Here is a 24474-nt window from a genome sequence, read left to right on the forward strand (position 1 = left end):
ATAACTTCAAAAATTGCTGCAAAATCAGAAAAACAAAAATATTTAAAATAACTTTTTACATTCGAAAACACAATAACATCCAATGTCATTACAGTCATAGCGCAATAGGATGAATGAGTCGGTCAGTTGAATTCTTGTTTCTATCACTCTTTGTTACAGGAATTTGAATATCCTTACATCGATGCTTCTATTTGAATCTGAGTTTTTCCCATTCAATAATCGTCCCATTCATTAAGGTTCTCCTCTAACTGATGACCAATTAGCCACACATTAGTGTCACATCTTGTTTTAATAAATTTCTTCTTTAGCATTTTGACTTTGATTCAGTTAGTGCTAAATATTAATATTTCACTAAAAATGCAAATTATATATAAAATACATATTCACATAAAAATGTAAACATTCAGTCACTACTAAGCAAAATCAGAGGAATTGTCTTGCCCGATGAGTACTTAGATCCAATTAAAACCAACACAGTTGTAAACAATAGTAAAATGAACACTATGCAGTACGCTCATAAGTTATTTTATCAAATTTAGTAGATTAGTTGACAAAAGCAGAAAAGTAAAGTTAATTGAGCTGTCACTAAATATTGGAATAAAGCCATGAAATTTTCAGGAGTTAATATTATCTAAACACCTAGCCAATTAACTTTTCAAAAAAAAATTTTTTTGAATTGGTCTAATGTGTAGGTTTGTTCAAGGCAGCCATTGACATAATCAGAGCTGACAAAGTGTCTGTTGGCTAGTATCTTGGACGCTTCAATACACCAACAGTGAATGAGGTTGCCATTGTCATTGCCGGTGACCAGACAAACTCGAGATATTGTTCGTAAGAAATGAGATGATTTTTTTCAAAGAATTAATGAGTTCCACAGGTCTTTACTAGGTAGAATCCTTTAACGATCCTTTACTAGGTGGAATCCTTTGACAAGCTGGAATACCCGGAGCAATGCGCCAGGTATTTCAGCTGGTATTTAATAAAATTCAACAATTTTTTTTTACATTAAAAAAAGATAAAACACTCGATTCCCCTTTCAATTGAAAAAAAAATTGCATCCTTTAAGTTAGGACAAGGTCTACATCGTGCCTATCCTCTCTGTAGATTAAAACGGCTTTAAACACTAAAAGTCTAAGTAATTAAAGTCATTTTTGTTCTAATTGAAATCAGCAGTTTTTGAATTTTTAATATTTATTATTATTTTTTATTATCATGCGATGGTGCAGAATATTTAGTTAGACTTGAATATAATTTGGATTTTCATTGTTAGTTCGTTTTTCTTTAGTAAAGAATTACTAAAGAAAAACGAACTGACGTATTTAATAAATATTAAATATATATATCAAATACGTTTATTTATAGATTTTAACATATCTATACTATATATTTTAATACATTCATCAAATTTTATTATTGGATATATGTAAATATAATTATTATGTAGTATATTAAGTCGCATATTTAATATCATTTTTTAAACAATAGAAGTGAACTCTGTTTCCCAGTTTCTATTTTAACATCTTGAATTATTTTTTAAAAGTTGTTAAAAATTTAATAGTGAAATGAATTTACTTTCGTTAGAGTTTTTGGAAATTAGTATATGTAAGTTGTTTAAAATAACTTCAAAATCTTTGAGGTGAATTAAATAACCTTATCCTAAATCCACTGTTAATTCAATCGTCGTTTTCAAAGTCTCATTCAAATTTTTTTGCGGAGAAATTTACTTTATCGAGTCTTAATATCTTTAAAAAATCATTTTGCAGAACAACTTTAAGAACGTATCAGAGCCTACACAATCAGAGAAGTATCATTGGTAAATGTTGATAATGAGTTCATTGGCACAAAAACCATGTAGAAAAAATATCTTTGGAATATTTTCAGAAGCTGATTTGTAAATTGCACTGACCAAAAAATATTTACTTCGTAAAATTAATAAACTGATTAACCAATGAAAATAATACGTTTATCGCATGATGCATTTTGTTGTGCTTAATTCAAAAATCAAATTTAAGGTGATGGTTCATATTAAGTCAGTTTCAACTTGTACATTAGTAGTTTTTTTTCAGAATTGAAACGAAGGCTGCAAAGAGAAGACGTTGTTAAACAATCCAGACAGTTTTGTGTTAATTGTGTACGTAAATATTGCAATCTACAAAAGCCGAGGGTACTAAATACTATATGCCAAAGCTGTGTTGTCTCTTTGCGACAATGGTCCAATGGAAACAGATCTGCTCTTAAATTCAAGACAACCATAACTTGGCGGGAGCCTCGTAATCATCAAGACAATTGTTATTTCTGTGTGGTAAATATTGCCGGCATAAACTCAGTTAATTGAAACAAGTCTCAATTAAGACAAGTCATTAAACTCAGTTTATTGAGAAAAGTTTCAACTAACTGAGTTTATGCCGGCAATGACACAGGTACTTTCACAAAACTAATTTTTGTTGGTGCGGAAGGGATAAGGGTAAAAGAGACATTTCAATATCAGTACCTCGGAGTTAAATAACACTACGTCACATACTTACCTTTTTTTTTTTACAGGAGAGCAAATAAAATTTTTTTTCGTGGCTTTTTCTTGCTTAAAAACCCATCATAAAAAGTTACATCTCTGATAGTATTAAAAAAGAATACCGAAGTGCAATGTATACAATCACAAAAAGTTATACAATCACAAAAAGTTATACAATCACAAAAAGTTATACAATTACAAAAAGTTATACAATCACAAAAAATTATACAAGGACTATGAAAAAAGGAAACCTTGAAAAACCTGACGTCGCGTGGTTTATACCGGTGTACTGATTACAAAATTTCAAAAGAGTATGTTTTTTTTTCGTATTTAACTTAAGAAATCTTATTGCTAACAATCAAGCACATAACTGACAACTGTCAAGGGATCTAGAATCATAAGGAAGAGTTGTCAGACCACACTACCCTTGCTTGATAAGCTTACTCCAGATGCTATCTATATTCCATAGATCCTAACTCCAGATGCAATCTATATTCCAAAGACCTTGAGCATAGATTCAGCCCCAATAACTACAATCATCTAGAGAAAATTTAAAGCCGTCTACACCATCATTGCTGGTCTTGTCAGCAAAACTGTGGACGACTTAAGGTTTCAAGCTTAAATTTAAGATCTGAAGATATTGCAAGCCATGTGTTTCATCGTCGGAGTAAAACTCCTGTTCATTAAAATCATCACGCAATAGCGATCTTCAGATATAATAACATCTGAAGATCGCTATTGCGTCGAACTTTAAGTAATGTTAAATAAACGAAGCTAAATATTTAGTTTGTATTGCAATAGTATTATATTCGCTCTACTTCTACAACGCTGTATTAAGGACTCTTACTGGAAATATTAACAGTACTCGAAAGTTGCTTATTTTAAGAGTAATTTAAGGGTACAACTCTGGTACTAAAAGTTTCTTAAGAGTTTTTTATGTATCAAAAGAGAAAAAAAGTACAACAAATGCAATTTGAAAACATGTTAACAAGTAAGATAAAAGGTTTTTTAAAACAGTTCTTCTACTAAAATTATTTGAATTCCATCAACATCATTCAGTGTAATATAATCATCAGGTTTGTCCGAACACAAGTTAGGAAATATTCCTCGAACCATTTTTTTGTAATTGAATCAAAACTTATTAATAACTTTATCGCAAACATTAAGCAACCGTTAACACATAGTCAAATTCTACCATTTTTTTGTAATTGAATCAAAACTTATTAATAACTTTATCGCAAACATTAAGAAACCGTTAACAAATAGTTAAACTTTAACCATTGTTGGTTAAAGTTTGACCATGTGTTGATGGTTGGATGAATGTTACGATAAATATATGTTATCAACATAATTTTTAGTAGCTGCATCATTATTATTGATAGAAGAGTTGCTAAATTTGTTAATCTATTCAAATTCATAACTAAAGGAACAACCATTGTGGTACCAGTCTTTTTAATAAAGCTTCCATCAACATAATTTTTAGTAGCTGCATCATTATTATTAATAGGAGAGTTGCTAAAGTTGCTAAACTATTCAAATTCATAACTAAAGGAACAACCATTGTGGTACCAGTCTTTTTAATAAAGCTTCCATCAACATAATTTTTAGTAGCTGCATCATTATTATTAATAGGAGAGTTGCTAAAGTTGCTAAACTATTCAAATTCATAACTAAAGGAACAATCATTGTGGTACCAGTCTTTTTAATAAAGCTTCCATCAACATAATATTTAGTAGCACTAGGTAGATCAGAGACATTTGTTGATTTGTGGTTATTCATATCCAAACTTGACATAGTGTCTCCACCTTTTTTAAACTTGTTGAAGATGGGGTACCACCGAATTTATCAACTAATGGTGCAATACTGATCAATTTAAATCACCAAATGTTAATTGAGTAATGCCAGTAGATGAGCGTGAAGCAAAAATTGTTTTTCATTACACCATGTTTAGCTTGAAGAGTTCCACCAGGAACATTCCAATGAATAGAAAGACATATCCATTTAGTTAGAACTCCAGCATCTGCTTTAGTCTTACATCCAACTATTGGTGCACCATTGAATCCAGAATTACTTCCAATAGATGCTAATGCAGTACCAGTAACCAATGAGAGTTCTATCAAAAAAAGTGGAGATTTTTTTTGTAGTATTATCATATGTTAGTTCTGTACTAAAACCTCCATCAACTTGATATAGACATTCAATATAACTTGTCAAGTATTCATTAACATAAGTATCAGAAGCTTGCATCATTAAAATTTTAATAACATCATTAACATTTTTAGTGACTGCATCATGACCATTAACAAGTTATGCTAAACTTGCTAATCTATTAATTCTCATAACAAAAGTGCTAGTCATTGTACACCCGATCTTTTTTAAAAAAAAATTATTATTATCAATATAGTTTTTAGTAGCAGCATCTTGATTGTTAGTAGGACCTGTTACACTTGTTATTTTATGATCACTGATATCTAATACACCGGCCATTGCGCTATCAGCCTTTTTTACAAACAATGACTATAAACAAAAGTTTTAACAGCAGCGTCGTCTTGCAGTGCACAGTGAGTCAAAATCCAAAAAAACAGTAAAAAAAATCTCCCTTCTTCGTCCCTTTCAAGTGAATAAAATAAAATATTGTTAAAAGAACTAATAAATTAAGTTTTTATGTCACCACCAGAAGTTGTAATTTCTTTTTGGTATGCTCCAATTTAGAGCTCTAATCTAAGGCTTCTTTAGAGTTACACTTCACTTAGGTCAAATCTCAGAAATATTTTTCTCAAAGATTAAAGTTTCTATTTAAACCAGTCAATGCTATTCGTATTAAATTACTTAGATACTCAAAGGATGGAAGAAAAACCAAATTTGATGGAGTCTCAATAAGTTAAATTAGAAGGGATTGAAAACAGCAAATTTTTTATGATGCTTTTGGGGTGGAGTGGAAAAGTTGTCTCTATACAAAAGTAACTTCCGTTCAAAACTTTATCACTCTTGGATAATGTCTTCTGTACTTGCAAGGGACTAAAATTCTTTTTTTTTAATTTTTTTTTCATATACCACATCTAGTAACTAGTTGTCCACGTTCAGCAGACACACACTGTCCTAATTATTTTGTTCCACGTGATGCTATAATGTCGGGTGTTTATACTACTATCATAATGCTTGTTTGATTGATATTATAAGTTCTATCAAGAGCAAAATCATGTTTTTTTAAAACTTTTTCATAGTTATCAAAAAACTGATTTGCATTGTGCTGACTAAAACTTGTTGAGCGAGACAAACTTGTATTTTCAGGTTTTCTAAGTAAAAGTTCTTGGTGGCGTTTCATGAAGCCCTTCAACCACTCTGTACCGGCTTGTTTATTTTCCGTCAAATGCTAATTCTTTTGCTTGTTTATATGTCAAACCAAAATAAATTTTAGAGCTTTTTGTTTTTTAGTCCCTTAAAACTATTTTCTCATCTTTATTAAATACTTGTGCGACAGTATATTTAGTTGTCAAACCAAGCTTGGTCTTAAATAATAAATTTTTATACTTCTTTATTCTGTAGGAATAAAGGAATAGAAGTTTAATAAGGAATAAAGTGCAAGAAGTTTAAATAGCAATTTAAAGGTGCCCCATTCATTTTATTCAAAACTGCCCCAATAGGGATTTAAATAATAAACGATGATTTTTCCAAATAAAATTATCTCAATTATTGACGGTTTCTTCATAGTTCTAAATGTTATGAATTAGTCTTATAAATAACATTAAGTTAGAAACAGGGCTGAGGAGTCGGAGTCGGAGCTTATTTTGACTGGAGTCGGGTTGGAGTCGGAAAAATTATGCCGACTTCGACCCCAGCTTTATAAAAATCTTTCAAAGTTTCATAATTTTCATGTAAAAATGCTTATATTCTGTTAGTCTAACGCACAAATGTCAAACTCTAGCCCTTCAGTTGTTACAAAACTACAAGTCCCAGGATGCACTGATAGCTGTAGAATATCCAGCATAATGGAAATTGTAGTTTGCAATAACTGGAGGGCAAGGAGTTTTAGTTTAGAGCCTTTAAAACAATGATATGCAATTGGGTATTTTGCTGCTTATCACTGAGAATCATAAAACACTTTCCCTGTGCTCTAAATCACTTCCCCTGTGAGAGAGAGAGAGCATTTTAAATAATAAACTTTTAGAAAATTAGTGATTGAAGAAGCTGTTAAACAAAAAGAAGAATTTAAAAAATTTCTCAAGGGACGCTTTCTGTTTCTTAACAGAGTGAACAATTTTGCAATCAATGTCCGATTAGTTTTTGAAAAAAATGAAGTAGTTACCTTGACATTGGCAGTAAAAGACACCAAAGCTAATCACACCAGCGAATTTCTCCAGATCTTGGTGGAAAAGATTCTTCAAAAATATGAACTTAAAGAAGAACAAGTTTTTTCTGTCCGACTGATTCATTATTTTATTAGTGACAGCATAAGAGTTTATTGCATAACAAGAGTTCATAAAAGTTGTTTGTTCAGAAATTGTTTTCTAATAAATATTGTTTAAAGCACCAACTGGTTGGTTTATTTGTACCATGGTGATGCAATAGCCAATTTTGACATTTTACTACATTAGCTTTGTTGTTACAAATTGGTTACTTATAAAGGAGTCGGTCCATGATAAAATCAAAGAGTTAAAGTCGGAACAGCGGCTTACCAACTCCACAGCCCTGGTTAGAAACATGGTCAAGAAAAATTTACAACTTTATATTGAAATGTTTACGATTAGTCCACAAAAACAAACCAATCATATATTATATGCTTTTTAAATACTTTTAACATGTCAACGAACGCTTTTTAAAAACTTTTAACATGTCAACGAACGCTGTTTAAAAACTTTTAACATGTCAACGAACGCTTTTTAAATACTTTTAACATGTCAACGAACGCTTTTTAAATACTTTTAACATGTCAACGAACGCTTTTTAAATACTTTTAACATGTCAACGAACGCTTTTTAAATACTTTTAACATGTCAACGAACGCTTTTTAAATACTTTTAACATGTCAACGAACGCTTTTTAAATACTTTTAACATGTCAACGAACGCTTTTTAAATACTTTTAACATGTCAACGAACGCTTTTTCATGTACCCAATTCAAATCTTTTTATAAAAAAGAAAAACAAAAATGATCATTTTTTAAAAACTGCGACGGTTGATTACAGATTTGTTATTTAAGGAAAAAAGCAAAACAAGTTTTTTTAGAAGTTTGTTTATATGTTTATTCAAAATAAAGTTTTTTTCCCAAAAGGAAAAATTTAAGAAACTGTGACTAAGTTACGTTACAACTGATCTGTTAGTTCCCTTTCTTTGATTTTTCTTGCAGAAATGTTGTGTATATTTGCAATAGAAACAACAAACCGCCTTTCCCATCAGGAGTTTAAAATTCTTTTGACTAGTCAGGTCTGCTATAAACACAAAAGCACCATTTTCACACTTTCGTATTTTTCGTAGTGAACCATATGCAGTATACGCCTTTATAAATTCGCACGACTTTTTGAAAATGAGCGTCTTACATGTCTTCAGAACATACTCCACTGGTGATGGCATTCCACTACTTGATGACTGAGGCTTCAGAGATGCAACTCTGTTGTGGGAAGATGCACAGGCCTTTGACTCAACATATGCCCATATAATGCAGCCCAGAGGGTTTAAATCTGGTTAGCTCGGTGACCACAAAACTTTCTCTCAAAAATCCAGGGTGTCTTTTCTCAGCCACTCATGTGGCTTTCTGACTGTATGAGAGGGGGGGAGGGGGGAAGTCCCGTCCTACTGGTAAACAATTCTTTAAGTACAAATCTATATCGATTTTGACCTCTGAATCAATAAAAACGGAAGACATTTTTAGGGCATTTGAAAGCCACAACTCCAAACATCATCACAGAAGCAGGATGTTTTGTCCTAAACTTAAACGAAATGGATTCTTGAGTTTCTTCTAGAATTGAGGTAATGTAACGATCAATCCTGCTATTTGATACAGAATCCACTGTAAAAAGTTTTTCATCTGAGAATAGAGTTTTATTGGTTGACCTTTCCTAAGGATGGACAAAAGTATCTTACTTCTCTCAACACGTTTGGCCTGAACGTCTTCAGTAATGAGATGGCTTTTGGACCTAGCTCTAGACTTGGTCTTCAGATCATATTTAACAACACTTCTTACTGTGTGCTCACTCACAATGAGCTCCTTGGCTGTCTTCCTCATGGATCGCACCATGACTCAACTGGCTGATAGATTACATAAAAAAATATATTTCATTTCATAAAAATTTTTTGGATTATTGACACCATTTACATATTTATTTAACATTAAAAGTAGTAAAACATTTAAAAGATTTTCGTGGTTTCTCACCTCAACTTTTTTAACTTTTCGATGTTATAAAAATGTTCTCCACGGTATTCGATCTCCAACCTCACGAACTTTAAACCACAAAGCCATTCACAAATGTCATCAATGAAGTTCGTGTCATCGTGAAGAAAAAGTATTAATTTTTCAGTTAATCGAATCCACGGGAGGACGAAACCTTCAAACTCATTCTTTGATACTAAAGAACGATTATTTTCTATCCACACCGAATCAATCTTATGACTCGGTGTCCATCCATCGATCTTCACTGGATGATTCAAGCAGACACAACGAACGTTGGTCGAACATAACATGAGAAGTTTTTTCTCATCATCAGAAAATATATTTTTCACAACATGCATTTCATCCAACTGGAATCCTGCGTCAATAAGTTTCTCCATGAAATAATTTTCATGTGAAACTTCATGAGCAGTATTTCCATCGCGTATAATAATCCCCCACTTTCGTTCATTGATTGTTTTCTTCAAGTCCCCTGTCATCGACGCCTGCGCTTCAAAAAAGCATTCCATGAACATCTTGTAGTTTTGATTTTCATCTGAAGAAGAAAAAAAACATAGGGTAGAGCGGGGCTAGTTGATCAACTAATATATCTCAAAAAACTACGCATCAAATGACAAAACATCTAATGGATGAAAGATAGGTATATATAATGGTAATACAAAGCGCATCAAATAATTGTTGGACCGCGGTCAAGTGAGATGCTCAGACACTTTTTCGATTTTGGACCAGTATAGTAAAAAAAAAATTTTTTTGCTGTTTTTTTTATTCGATTCTTAAAAAAACATTTTTTCGGGCATCACTTAAGTGTTGATATTTTACCCATTTATTTGACTTTCGATAATACTTCGCCAATTTTCACTAAGTATTGTAGCTCTTTTTATAACCTAACTTTTGTATCTCCTAGTCTAGTTGGGGTAAGTTGAGCAGGTTTGAAAAAAAATTACTAAAACGGCATTATCGGATTCGGAGAAACAAATTCCGTTGCGTTTAGTTATTATTTTTGTTTGATATTAACAAGTTTTGTTAAAGATTGTGTTAAAAAGTTTTGTTTTTGTTTTAATATTGAAAAGTATTGCTTTGTTTTTCTTTTAGCTTTCAATTGCGTCAGAATTATTGATTTTTTATTCATTTTAAATAATCAAATCCGAATCCGATAATGCCGTTTTAGTAATTTTTTTTCAAACCTGCTCAACTTACCCCAACTAGACTAGGAGATACAAAAGTTAGGTTATAAATAATTTTTAAGACTTAAAGTATATATTTAATATATAACAAAGCTATATTTTGGTTTTATAAAAGAGTTCATAGTAATCACAGAAATACATTAATTTGTTTATTGCTCAACTTACCCCGCTGGGGTAGGTTGAGCAGCTTGGTAAACTTTAGGGAATATTTTCTCAAACAAATCTAAAAGCTTTTTTTTTTCTTAAGCAATATTTAGCAGATAAAATTATCTTTCTAATAGTGAAAAAATTATTTAAATCCGACGCACCGTCCAAGAGATCTATTAGATTTAGTAAAAATTGCTCAACTAGCCCCGCTCTACCCTACTAATGGTGTTAGTACTAATACTTATTTATTGACAACTACAATGGCTTAAGATAATCAACTTAAAAAGATTTTATAAACTCAAATTCGTTTCCAATAAATATAAAATGGTTATTATTTTGTATATCGAAGAGATTAAAACAATCGAAAAGATCTAAAATTAATTCAAGAATTATTTCTTACTTCTGAAATATTTGTTAAACAAACAAATAATTCACGAAATACAGAATTTAAAGTATTTCTTGAAACATTTCGTACGCTGTTTTCAAAATTTAGTTGCGTTTTAACCAAAAGAATAACGAATAATAAATCAACCAATCAGAAGCTTAGTCAAACAAATAAAAAAGAGGGCATGACGTTTATTGATGCAAAATAATTTAGTTTTTAAACTGAGACAAAAAAAATTGATTCCAATTTATTTGCTGAAACAACGAATAAAAGTAAAAAAGTAAATGAAAACATGTCGATTAAAAGTGGTAATAGTCGAGTAAACTTGTCTAAACGATTGAAAATTTTCACACGAAAAGTAAAGTATAAGTACCGTTAACCTATTTCTTTTAAGGTCATCGTTTTGCAAACTTTTAGTTTAACTTCAAAACTCAACTAAACTAAATTCGGCGAAATTATAAAAAGCTAAGTTAAAGGATAAAATCATTTTATTTGGATACAAAAAAACTGATAAATATTGATAAATATACTTTTGCTTAAATAAGCTTTTAATTTGTAGAGAATCAAAATTTCAATAAAAAAAATTTTTTTGAATTTTATTTTACATTTTGTTTTGGTTACAAAAAGTTTCGCAATAATTCTTATGCTATTTTACAACTTTTTAAATAAAAAATTAAAACTTTATGAAGTAATAAAATCAAAAAACTCACGTTTTTAATTATAGGGAAACATGGGGCAAGATGACGACCTACCGTTATCTTCAATACTCAACTAAACATGCAAGCTAACTGTAGCTGAGTGAGAAGTAGATTGTATCTACTAGATTTTTTTATGCTTTCTTTACAAATATTATTTTCGGCAATGAAAGCTAAGTATTCCATTGCATTTAATATTTACGTCACCAGTTTAAGGTAAGCTAGAATTTCTCATTCAGTTTGTTCAATTTGGAAGCCATAAAATTAGTATTAAGCTATGATAACTTATTCATGTACAATTCTAAATTATTTTGAAGATTGTGTACCCTAGGGGCTGTATTTCCCCTAGGGTACACAATCCCCCCCATGGGATTGTACTTTGACAAAACCCCCCCTAGGGGGTTTTGCAGAAGTACATGTTTTACTATAAACTTATACTGTATGTTACTCTTGTATTGCTTAGACATTTTTAAATTGCTTTATTATGCATTAATAATTTTGCTTGACATTTTTATTTTCTTCTGCTGGAATTTGCTATGAACTGACTAGTTGGCTTTTTTTGCCTAGCCCTACATAAACACATAAATTGTTTTAAAAATGACATCACCATTTATTTTCTTATTTTATAAACTAGAATTTATCGTATCGTGTTATTTGAGACGTTTGAGACGGTAATTGTATCATGGAATTTACTTTTTTTAAAGTCGCCATCTTGCCTCGCATACGGGGCAAGAAGACGATTTGAAGTAACATTGGTTAAAGAACTTTTCCCAAGCTATTTTTAACTTTTATAAGGTTTTTTTGATACATAAGTGACGCATAATAATTACTTCTTGATAAAGTTTTACTTACTCAAGCAGTAATTGACTAAGATATAAAGGCTTTTTAAAACGTTCGTCATCTTGCCCCCCCCCCCCCCCCATATTACCCTGTATGCATACGTTTTTGTCCAACTTAATTTCCATTTTTTTTCTACGAGGTTTTTGTAATATTAGCGGTGTTCAAAATCAATAAAAAACAAATGAGTTACTGAAAATCAAAACAGAAAAAAAGAACAAATGAAGTTTTGGAAATCACGGCTTCACTTAATTCATAACTCAATTATTTTAAGTGTTGATAAGAAACATCTTTGTTGTTGAGAAATATTGGAGTTAGGGTTTCTTCAAAGGAAAAGAAGTTAATTACATGCTAATGCTAATGCCACATGTAAAACTAATTTTTCACTGTAATAACAGTATTTTTCACTATATATAAACTTGTAACTAAATAACTATTTTCTAACCATTTAACCAAATAATAAAACACGGAAAACAAAAACTCACGAAATAGTAATTATTTTGAAGTTGAAGTTTACTACAAAACAAGGCTTACAAATAAAACTGACAAAAACAATCCATCCAGCTATATAACGAACGTAACTAAAGTTTACTACAAAACGAAGCTTACAAATAAAACTGACAAAACAATCCATCCAGCGAACGTATATAACGAATGCTGGATGGATTGTTTTTTCAGTTTCGCCTTCAATTAGTTAAAAATTAGAACATACTGAAATTCATATGAGAATCATGTCTTTCGTAAAAACAGACCGAAAAAAGTCATCTTATAAAAACTTCAGTTTTTGCTTTCAGCAATTGAAACTTTCCTCAAAAGAAGTTCTTCCTTTGTTTTGTCAGTTGTGAACACTGGTATAGAAATAAGGTTTTTTTCGGTTAGAAATGCTCGATGGTATTTTACAAATGACAGAAGAAAATAGTTGAAATGATCAATTATTTTAAACTTGCGACAAGTGAACGAATCGAAGAAATTTTCTCATTGATTTGGGACTTATTTTTTCCCCGTTCCCTTTTCGATTGAATTTAGACAGTAGCTGATTGTAAAATAATCTGACAGATATTTTTACAATAAACTGACATATATATTTGAATATGTTAATGAAATGACATATTTGAAAACATGAAATAAAATATTTGAATGAACTGTAAATTATAAAGTTTTATAACCATTAAATTTAAACCCCGAACAAAACTACTTTTGAATGTAGGTACCAGTTTAAATACCTACAGTAAATTACTCAAATATTTTATTATTTTCAGGTCACAAGTAATTGTTAGGCAAATGTTCAAAAAAAAATACAAAAATACCCAAAAACAATTTAAATAAATAAAAATTAAAATAAATATTTCTTACCTCTCCGAAAAGAATCTTTTGGTACCAAGTCTACAAAAAAAAACAAACAAAAAAAGAAACAAACAAAAAAAGTACATTAAACTTTCATAGTGAACGTTTAAATTTTCATATCAAGTAAACAAAAAGCACAATAGGGTAAGGTTGCCAATATTGTACCCCCTAAGACAAAATTAAAAAACGTAGATAATCTACTGAGTGGAAACATGGATTTTCAGTTAGATTTCATAATTTAAGATTGTTTCTTGTAAAGATGTTAAAAAAACTCAAGATTTAAAAAGCGTTAAGTCTCGAAGAATCAAATTAAAAAAATAGCGCTAAGAGAACAATTAAGGAAACTAGATCCTTAATTGTACCATTGTAATCCAATATTGTACCACTTTCTTGATTTCAAATACTTTACAGCTTTGCAAATATTTTATGATTTTAGATTTAAGGGAATAAAAGTACTGATTAAAACGAATGGTTTTTATAAAATCAGCAATTGGAAATATTCTGATATAACATAACATAACACCTGACTGCCCATAATATAATGAAATGAAGTTTTTTATTTAATAAACTCTAAGCAACTTGAATTTTTTTTTTTCTGGAAAATGCCGAAAACAGGTATCACCACATATGGTACAATTTTTATTAAAATTGTATGTTTACCAATGGGTTGGCTAAGATTAGAATAGAGGAGGAAAGCAGGTGTTAAAGATAGTTTTACTATATAATGTAAAACATATACTATATCTGTTTTAAAAACAACCACACTAAATATTGTAAAATAAAATACATAAAAACACTATTTTTGGCAAAAGTTTCAGATATATTGTGTCTGTTTTTGATTAACACCTGCACAGTCAACATGACACCAGCCTTGGCATATTGGTAAAACTGAACTAGAGAGTGCATCTTTTTAAGGATTGCTTGTCAATACAAGAATAATACTAAAATTTTTCTTATTTTATTTAAGTGGTGAAGTTCGTATTTTAAGTATGAATATTTCTCTAATTGGAATCTCAAAAGGAATTTGTTAAACCTTACACGCGTTTTTTAGCGGTCAGAATGGTTTCGTCGGTACAATTTAGGATACGCTTTGAGGTACAATTTACGCAACTAATCTGACATTCAGTTAATTAAAAAATTTGACAACTAAAAATAAGACATTTTAAATTCTAGGTATTTATTTTGAATTTAGATAAATTATGCTTTAACATAAATACTTTAACAAAATCATATCTTCTGCTTTTTTTAGTGAAATACGCTTAGCCATAAAAACCTAAAATAAGAAATCTCCAATAACAAACCAACAAGAGCTTACTCTGGCCTTAATGCAGTTGGATGACAAAAAAAAACAGTTGACTACTTAATTTCATTCAGCAAAGATAAAAAATAAATTTAAAAATTTCTTGTGGGTTGTAAAAATAAGGAGTTATGTTAAAAGTACAATATAGGCATCAGTACAATATTAGCAACCTTACCCTACATTAAACTTTCATAGTAAACGTTTAAATTTTCATATCAAGTAAACAAAAAGGAAGAGAAAAAAATTTAAAAAATGTATCCTAATTTATGCTAAACAAAAACTTAAAAAAAAGAAAACTGTAAAACAATATTTTTTGGCTTTAGCAATTGATACTCATTCCCTAGTGATAGAGAAAAGTTTGAAAGCCTGTAAATAATTTTAATCTTACAAAACTAATAATGAAAACTCAAAACAAAATTTAATATATAATTTATTAAAGATTTTTCATGAACATACCGAGTACAGTATTAAGTAATGAATTCCTTTCTTCATTTGAATTTTTCAAGTTAGCAAGAAACTTGACAAAACCTCTTTGGTTTTCATTTTCCAGTCCACAGATCATAGGCAAACAGTTAAACAACTTTTTATTTTTGATAATCTTCTTAGGACTCAAAAAAATGTGCGCATGAACTGAAACACAAAACTCCATTAACGTGAGGTGAGCAAACTGATACTGATAGCCCAGTTGTGATTCAACTCTTTCAATGAAACCCAAAAGTTCATTTTCAACTTCATCAAAGTCTTTAATAATACCTTTCATTTCTTCTTGGGAGAAAATTATTTTACCTTGATTGAACAACTCCCATGCAACTTTACAAACTCTTAAAACATGTTGCTTGTTACTTTCTCTTTGCATCATCCTATGAACTGCTTTATTGGTTTTGCAAATGTGTTTTTGAAAAAAGTATAAAAAAATACAGCAATACAACTCAGTCATAGTGTAAAAAGAATAAGAATCATTTGCAGCAATAATTGCACACATTGATGATAAATAAAATGGAACAGATGCAATTGCTTTAGCATAGAAAGAAGCTTTAAGAACTTCATTAATGGCTTCTTTTTTGTTGCCAACTTTTTTAATATACTCATTTATTCCCTGGTCATCAAAACCCATTATTTGAATGTTTAACTTGTCTGCACATTTTGTAACTTTATCTTTGTATTGCAATATGGCTCCAATTCTTCCAGCAACAACACATTTGTGTTTTTGAGTATTCAATGCTTCTGCTAATGCTTTAACAATGGGTTGTTTGCTTGGATTTTGAGGACTGTGATTTATCAATTCATCTAAGTAAGCAAACTCATCCAACCCATCTATCACAAACAAAATAGAAAAATGTTCACAAACATCACACTCTTGAAAAATATTTTTGTAGAAAAAAGTAAGCAGCTCCTTAATGTCACCAATATTCTGGCATTGATTTAACTCTTGGCATTCAAGAAAAAGTACAAAATCGACTTTTTCCCATAAGGTGCCACTGGCCCAGTCAAGTAAACACTTTCTGAGCAAACAAGTTTTTCCAATTCCAGCAATACCAGATATCAAGAGTAAGGGTAGTTCTTTTGAAAACACATCATTAAACTCAATTGACTTATAGGCCATTTGTCTCTTAAAAAATAACTTTTGCTCAAGAGTATTTACAATATCTTTTTCCACTTCATCTGCATCAACTAGAATCAATTTAATGAACTTATTTAAAAGTTCAACTCTAGCTGGAGTTTTTACATTGTGCACAATTTCATCCATTTTTTCATAAGTTTTAAGATAAAACTTTTTCAGTGTTTCATGCATTTCTGAAAAACAAAAAAAGAGTTCCATCTTACATTTCTAAAAAAACATTTTTTTTTATCTTTTAATGCAGAAATCAAAATATTCTGCAAAAAAATTTATGCATGTATTTATTATCATATTGAAATTCAATAGAAAGTATAAATTTGATTCTTAATACACATTTATTTTAAAAAATAACCAAAAATATTAACCTGAGCAGTGATTTTTTTATACTGGTGATTATTACAGCTATATATCTTCTTACACAACCCTTATTATTTTAATTTAAAGGTACAAAAGCGAAGTTATAACAGCAGCCAATAAGAGATTTAAGTTTTACAATAACCATGTTAAATATAACAATAAAAAAAATTCTTTATTTAAAAGCTTTTAATATTTTGGTAATTATTTTGTCAGTAACATGAATTGCATATATATAAGATTGCTTGTGCTGTGCAGTTTGCTAATACAATAACATTTCAATCTCAGTCTATTTTAATAGTATGACTTATTAAGTTTTTGTTTTTATCTTATCATTGCCAGAAATTTTCTTGTATTAAACTTATACTTATTTCTTATATTTCTTATATTTTAATCTTAAAAATATTTTTTAATTTTATAATTTTTTACTTGATAAATTTTTAAGAAAAGTATAGTGATATTATTTCAAAATTGTAATAATTTAACAACAAAATAATTCTTGAATAAAGTTTTATCAAGTAAAAATATAATTAATAAAAGGTAATAGCATAAATAATAATAAAAATAAAAATAATAACAGTGAACAAAAATAATAACAGTGATAACTAGGAATATTAATAAAAACATTAATAATAAAAATATTATTAATAATAATTAGATTATTAATAACAATAGTAGAATTAACAACAACAATAGTAATGATAACAATATAAGTATAAATAAGATATATAATTAGAATAAGAATAAAAATAATGTTAATAATAATAATAATAATAATAATAATAATAATAATAATAATAATAATAATAATAATAATAATAATAATAATAATAATAATAATAATAATAGTAATAATAATAATAATAATAATAATAATAATAATAATAATAATAATAATAATAATAATAATAATAATAATAATAATAATAATAATAATAATAATAATAATAATAATAACAATAATAATAATAATAATAATAATAATAATAATAGTAATAATAATAATAATAATAATAATAATAATAATAAAAATAATAATAAAAATAATAATAAAAATAATAATAATAATAATAATAAAAATAATAATAATAAAAATAATAATAAAAAAAATAATGATAACAACAACTACAACAACAACAATAGTAATATAATAGATAATATTCATATTGGACAATATGCAGTGTGTACATTAGTGTAAGCCTACTTGTAACACTTTCAGTTGTGCCAAAAGGACATGTTGATTCAATTGATCTATAGTGATATATATATATATATATATATATATATATATATATATATATATATATATATATATATATATATATATATATAATTTAGGGTGTCCATTTTATTTTGACTGCTCCTAACATTTTTCTGCTGCGTATATGTGAGAAAATGAGATCTGTAAAGTTTTAGAGCTCTAACTTTATTTTTGTGACTACACAAGCCACCTTAAGTTTCAAAAATCATGATTTTTGGGTGAAAAAAGCCTATTTTTACAGTGCTTGTGTAGTCACAGTTTGAAAGATACAGACTAATCTTTTGTTGAACCATGTACTATTAACCCTCATTAGTTAGAAAAAAATTGGGAGCAGTTTGAATAAAACCGTTGGTTAAGTTTGAAGTGAGTTTAAAGATACTCAGTTGACCCAATTTTCCCATTTTTATGCGGTTTGATGCGGTTGACAAAACCAAATGAAATACTGATCTAATCATTATGAAATGGGTTTAAATTGATTTCCGAACCTTTTCACACCTAATAGACCAACGAATATCCAAAATCAGTTAAAAAGTACCAATTATATGTTTAATTTTATTTATATATTATACTAGACATATTTTAGCCACTAATTCTACAACATAATAACATTTTCTTTTCTTTCCACCACTCCCTTGGGGTCTTCCCTATTTTCTTTTCTGGTCCACTGCTAGGAGAAGATCTTGCCTCAGCTCTTCATCGTGGCTTCTATCAACAAAGTCCTGTATAAGCTTAACATTTTTCTCTGCAGCATCATTAGTTACAGGAATGTTGGAGATAAAACCCTTGAACTTTGTGTAGCCAGACAATCTGTTCCACATACTAGGTGGAATCTTCTCCATTCAAGCTGCTGGCTATCCATTTCTAAGATGTTAAATATCAAAATGGATTCTGAATTAACAAACTCAGACAACCTGGGCCTCTCTCCTTAATTGTCAATGAAAGCTGATAGATTAACTTTCTTATACTTAAATGACAGAGGATCCTTTTCCTTTGAATCATTTATCATCAGGATTCTTTTAGCAATTTCAGTCTTTTCCTCATCTGACACTCCAAGATCCAGTAAACTAAATGGGATCAAAGTTGGATGAAGATACCATCTATGGTTTGCAATGCTATCAAGAAATTTGGCTGCAACATTAGGTCTGCTCTTCATGTATGACTTCATCTCCCAGATTGCTTCTATGTCATGTCTTGGAGAAATTACAGTCTGAGACGAGGTTAAGAACCACTTTGCATAATACAATGCTACAAACTCAGAGATGGCCTCAACTTCTCTTTTTGTAGAAGCTGTGGAAGCAATATCTGTCATTTGGCTCAGAATTTGCAGCTTCATGTAATATATAGCCTGTGCCATAAACCTTGCATGATGAATTGCTCCAGGTTGTCGAACTGCCAGTTGATCAATCTCTAGGGATAAATAGAATTGAACAATTTCTGCTAGCTCCCAAAAATCACCTCTGGGTATTTTGTCTTAATCCAAAAACTTTGTGATGATTACAAGGGATACTCTAGCAGCATTGTCAAGTTGTTGATTTACTCCATGTTTGAATTTGCAAAGTTTATTTTGATCAATCTGAATAAGAAAAAACTTAGCCGACAGTTTCTTGAAGAGTTGATTATCTGGACCTGAGGTTGTCCTATAGACATGTCTGCAAGTAAGATGCATAACAGGTCTTCCAAGATAGATGTTTAACCTGAAATTTACTCCTTTTTCTTTACCTGTATTTGATGCAGTAGTGTCAAATATTAGACCTTTAATGTCTTCTTTAAGTGAGTTTTCTTCTAAAATCTCAATAATCTTTTCAGTATGACCAGCTCCAATAGAATCAGTGACAAGAGGTACTCCAAGCAAAAAATGTTCTCCATCACAAGTTATACTCAATGCTAAGCGCTCTCTTTTGAGTTTCTTTCTATCAGTATACTCTTTGACTAGCTTTCCATCATAATGAAGAATCATGTTTAATCCAGCTTTTGCTCTTTAAGCTTCCCTGGCTTCCTCCGCTGTTTCCTGTATGACCTTTCTACCATATCTGTGTATATTGGATTTTGACATACCTTTACTGGAAAGTCCACTTGTATCAGCCACCTGCTTTAAAACATCAGATTGAGCTCTGATGTTTACATGTTTAACTTTCGAAATAAGGCCAGTATCTCCTACTATGTTAGCAGATGTAGATGAATGTGGATCTATCTCATTTTTACTCAAGTCTGTAGAATTAGAGGTGTCTGTTTCCTCTGAAGATATTTCTGTTTCACTTGAAGATGAAACCTGCAGCTCAGACTGATAACTCTGGTCATGATCTGCTCCAGATATTCTTACTCTTGCCTGTTGAGATCTTTTAGCAGAATAAATGTACCTTTTATCTTTCTTCCCAATGTACATTTTTCTGCAACTTCTTTGATCATTTATGAAAATGATATCTTCTGCCTTGTCTACCTACTATCTTTTCTTATCATTCTCTAATATTTTTATCACATCACTGGGCATAATATCAAAAAGAACAGGCAAAATATTGTCTTTGAAAATTATTTCCTTTTCTACTTCTTTTGTGTTTTACCTTTTTGAAGAAAAATCAATTTTGTGCTTGGCTAGCAATTTACTCATTTTCTTCTGTACTTTGTCCTCTCTGGATGTTGGAACTTCAGCTTTTTCATAAAGAGCAGTGACCTTTTTAAACAAACACTTACAATTTCCCTCACAAATGAGCTTGAAATCATGAGAGAATCCACAGCAGAGAAGGGTGTTATCTTTGATCTTAGGATTTTAAGACTTTAAAAAATAATAATGCTCCAAAATATCTTTGTTAGAAGGGAGTTGATTGTCATTCAACTTGTCACTTAAACTCTTAAGAAAAAATATTTCTTTTTTTTTTCTGGTTTTAGCCATTCTGTTCAATTAGGTTTACTCTCTGCACTGGAGTCAAATAACAACTATAATAGACAGAAGTTTATGAAAGTATTACTTACAGAATTATAAAGTGTTCTTTCACTTAAAAAGATAAAGTTTCTCAAAGTTCCAATAATAATGTTCTATCACTACTTTGAAGCAACCCCCAGGTCAGAATTTGCTCACCACATTTAGATTGTAGTTTTCCCTCACCCCTCACCTCCTCACCCATCCCTAATTTATATAACACTCAATATTATAGGCATTTTTACATGTTTTAAATCTTTTTACTTCAGAAATGAATATTTTAGTCTAATTAGGTGTGAAAAGGGTTCGGAAATCAATTTAAACCCATTTCATAATGATTAGATCAGTATTTCATTTGGTTTTGTCAACCGCATCAAACCACATAAAAATGGGAAAATTGGGTCAACTGAGTATCTTTAAACTCACTTCAAACTTAACCAACGGTTTTATTCAAACTGCTCCCAATTTTTTTCTAATTAATGAGGGTTAATAGTACATGGTTCAACAAAAGATTAGTCTGTATCTTTCAAACTGTGACTACACAAGCACTGTAAAAATAGGCTTTTTTCACCCAAAAATCATGATTTTTGAAACTTAAGGTGGCTTGTGTAGTCACAAAAATAAAGTTAGAGCTCTAAAACTTTACAGATCTCATTTTCTCACATATACGCAGCAGAAAAATGTTAGGAGCAGTCAAAATAAAATGGACACCCTAAATTTATATATATATATATATATATATATATATATATATATATATATATATATATATATATATATATATATATATATATATATATATATATATATATTTATATATATATATATATATATATATATATATATAAAAAGCTTAATCACACCAATAAAACTTTGACCACAAAAATGCCTGAGTTGAATTAATACTAGCAGAATTACTTAAAGTGTTGGAGATAATACATAAAATAACTCAACAATATGTACTCGCAGTCAAGTTGTAACTGTATACAATATGGAAGCTAATATATATAACTTTTTCTTCAAACAAAAAAGTATATGCTAGCATTTTTAAAAGTTAAAATATATCAATAAGATTTTTTTATACTACATTTAGGAGTTCAATACTAAAGATAATGAACAGCTGAAAAACTTGAGTCTACAAGTTCTCTTCTACAGAACCTGATCAAAATCATGTCAAATCATCCAGATCATGGCACCCTCACATCTCAAAATCCATGTCAAATCATTCAGATCATGAAACCCTCACTTCTTGAAATCAATTGATCATTGTATTATTTGTAGTTCATAAAAAATAAATAAAAAATTGCAAAAATTGAAATAATATGCTTTGGATCTTAAGACAATTTTGCTGACTCAGCATTTTTGTGACAACAGGATAAGCTACAGCAACTTTGATCTTTAAAAGCTTGAAAATAGTTTAGGTATATTTCCTATAGTTTGGTACCCATGCAGATTTATTTTTCAAGGGACTCAAAACTGACACTCCCAAGACTTAACATACAGTACAAAAGTTGGTATTAAACCCCACAAAACTGGATTTTTAAGGAAACAATATTTAAAGATGTTATGCATGAGAAGCAAGAAGAAATATTGTAGTGAGTAGATTTATAAGAAGAATATAGCTCAAGCATTAACATTTCTATAGCAAATATTTTGAGAGAAAATAGCAGTGATAGTGCTGTTAGTTTATTTACAGCTATTAAACTCTGTGAAAATTATTGAATTAATTTTTAGTTAATATAACAATTCATTTTAATCATTTTTCAGACCAATGTAAAGATTTTGATTAATTTTCAGATCAATGTAAAGATTTTGCCAAAACTGATACAAGAAAAACATGACTAATCCCAGATTGGATGTTGTGCAGGAATTGTATTAAGAAATCAGTAGAAATTGGTGAAGATTTTCCTTCGCAGGAGCCACAAAGTAAGAAAGAAAAAAAAAAGCTTAATAATTGAATAAAAATTCATAGTGGGTGGATCCAGTCAATATCAAAAATCACAAAACACTACAAAATATTTGCTGCAAAATGAAAGTTTGAGGTAATAATTTACAGGGAAACAAAAAAAGGCTTTTTGGGTTCCCTTACAATTGATTTGGTTAGCTTGGATGGGAATCATGGAAACTAATCATCAATCAAAAGATTCTTCAATGGAAATAATTAAATAGGAATAATCCTATTTAATTATTTCCATTTACAAACATTTCAGCATAAAAATATTTAAACAACATTCAAACAATAAAAAGTTGCCTATTAACTTCTACACAGTTTACAACAACTTACCAGCTTTCTCTTTAATGGATGGCTTCTGGGAGTTTTCTGTCTCAAATGATTTATCTAATAAATATATCATCATAAATGAGCAAAACATTCAAAGTTTTGTTTGTGTAAAGATAAATTCAACTTTTATTACAAAGAGCAAAATATAAGAGAACAACATTTTAAGAACCTTTTTACAATGTTGAGAAAGATCAGAGAAAAAATTTTAGTTTATAAAGTTAAAAAAATAAAAAAAAGAAAATTTCAAATACGTTAAAGAAATAAGTTTGTACTTGAGAACCTTTCCATCATTCTAATCAAATCTGTTCTATTTATCTGGTAGAGTGCTCTTGCTAAAGCATTTAATGTAGGAAACTTTTTTTGGTTTTTCCATGCACATAACATTCTAAATGCCTTCTCTTCCAAATCATCATTGTTTTCAGCATTTATGACATCAAGTTCATTAACATTGACTGATAGAAAGCGCCCCAAATTCATCCAGTCTTTCCCAATTTTCATTTTTAATTGTAATAGCATTTCTGAATTATCAAGAATATCACTCTCTTTTGCTTGATCTTCCTAAACAAGGAACAACTTCATAAATATTATCTCTTTCCAAATCTAGTTTTTGGAAATTTTAGATTTAAAATAAAATTATAGTTAAAATAGTGTTAAAAAACCAATTTTCTAAAGCAATTAAAGTCCTTGATTTTCCACTTTACCAGATACCAAAACAAGAAGCAAAATATACTTGAAAAAAAAAACAAATTAAAAACTGTTGATTGTATAGACTAGTTTTAGTTGAAAAAAAAAAGGAGAGAGAGGGGCATGAATGACTTGCATTGAGCCCATAGTTTTTACTAAAACGACTGAAACTAAAAATGAACTTTTCAAGTTTGTTACAACTCCATATTTTAAAACCATTTTAAGAAAGTTTGACCATTATATCTAATGGTCAAATTACCTTTTTTATCATTAAAGAAATAATAATATAAAGAATAATAATATAAAGAATATTATGTAACATATAATTATAAAATATAAAAAATACCTCATCATGATCAGCAGCTGAGTAATCATAAAAAGCAGCACATCTTGTTGGTTCTGGTTTAGGTTCTGCTAACTTATGATCAGCTGCTATAGAAACAGCTGTTTTACCACTTTCTGGGTTAATTCCCAATGGTTCAACTATAAATAGTATATATGCTAATTTTAGTTGAACATTGTGTATGCACAAGAATAGTTAATGCACCACTTATACATTTCGATTCATTTTAATTT

At 29.4% G+C, this 24474-nt stretch overlaps 2 protein-coding genes across 10 annotated transcripts in view; both read right to left on the reverse strand.

Moving 5' to 3' along the window:
• Positions 1 to 3340: 3340 nt before the first annotated feature.
• On the reverse strand, positions 3341 to 7190 carry LOC149894260 (uncharacterized). Its single transcript, XM_090076216.1, has 2 exons — positions 6816 to 7190; positions 3341 to 4622 (listed from the first exon to the last, which is right to left on the reverse strand). The coding sequence occupies exons 1-2, from the start codon at positions 6988 to 6990 to the stop codon at positions 4387 to 4389; spliced, it is 411 nt and encodes a 136-aa protein (XP_089932342.1). The 5' UTR covers positions 6991 to 7190; the 3' UTR covers positions 3341 to 4386.
• A 534-nt stretch (positions 7191 to 7724) lies between these two features.
• The window catches only part of LOC149894261 (uncharacterized), a 35282-nt gene continuing 18532 nt past the window's right edge, over positions 7725 to 24474 (reverse strand). For 7 of the 9 annotated variants that reach the window (XM_090076162.1, XM_090076163.1, XM_090076161.1 and 4 more), the window contains 7 exons: positions 24245 to 24381; positions 23487 to 23772; positions 23218 to 23271; positions 15243 to 16580; positions 13496 to 13525; positions 8880 to 9429; positions 7725 to 8755 (listed from right to left, as the gene is read on the reverse strand). In XM_090076162.1, the coding sequence (XP_089932288.1) occupies positions 8698 to 8755; positions 8880 to 9429; positions 13496 to 13525; positions 15243 to 16580; positions 23218 to 23271; positions 23487 to 23772; positions 24245 to 24381 (2453 nt within the window). In that variant the 3' untranslated portion in view covers positions 7725 to 8697. Of the gene's footprint in view, positions 8756 to 8879; positions 9430 to 13495; positions 13526 to 15242; positions 16581 to 17962; positions 18010 to 23217; positions 23272 to 23486; positions 23773 to 24244; positions 24382 to 24474 lie in introns of those variants that run through there. The other 2 variants (XM_090076168.1, XR_016449018.1) reach the window with 2 other exon arrangements.

The sequence above is a fragment of the Hydra viridissima genome, unplaced genomic scaffold (genome assembly GCF_058129835.1).
Source record: "Hydra viridissima isolate aposymbiotic clone 2 unplaced genomic scaffold, HvirCarnegie_v1 scaffold_1, whole genome shotgun sequence".
Taxonomy (NCBI): domain Eukaryota; kingdom Metazoa; phylum Cnidaria; class Hydrozoa; order Anthoathecata; family Hydridae; genus Hydra; species Hydra viridissima.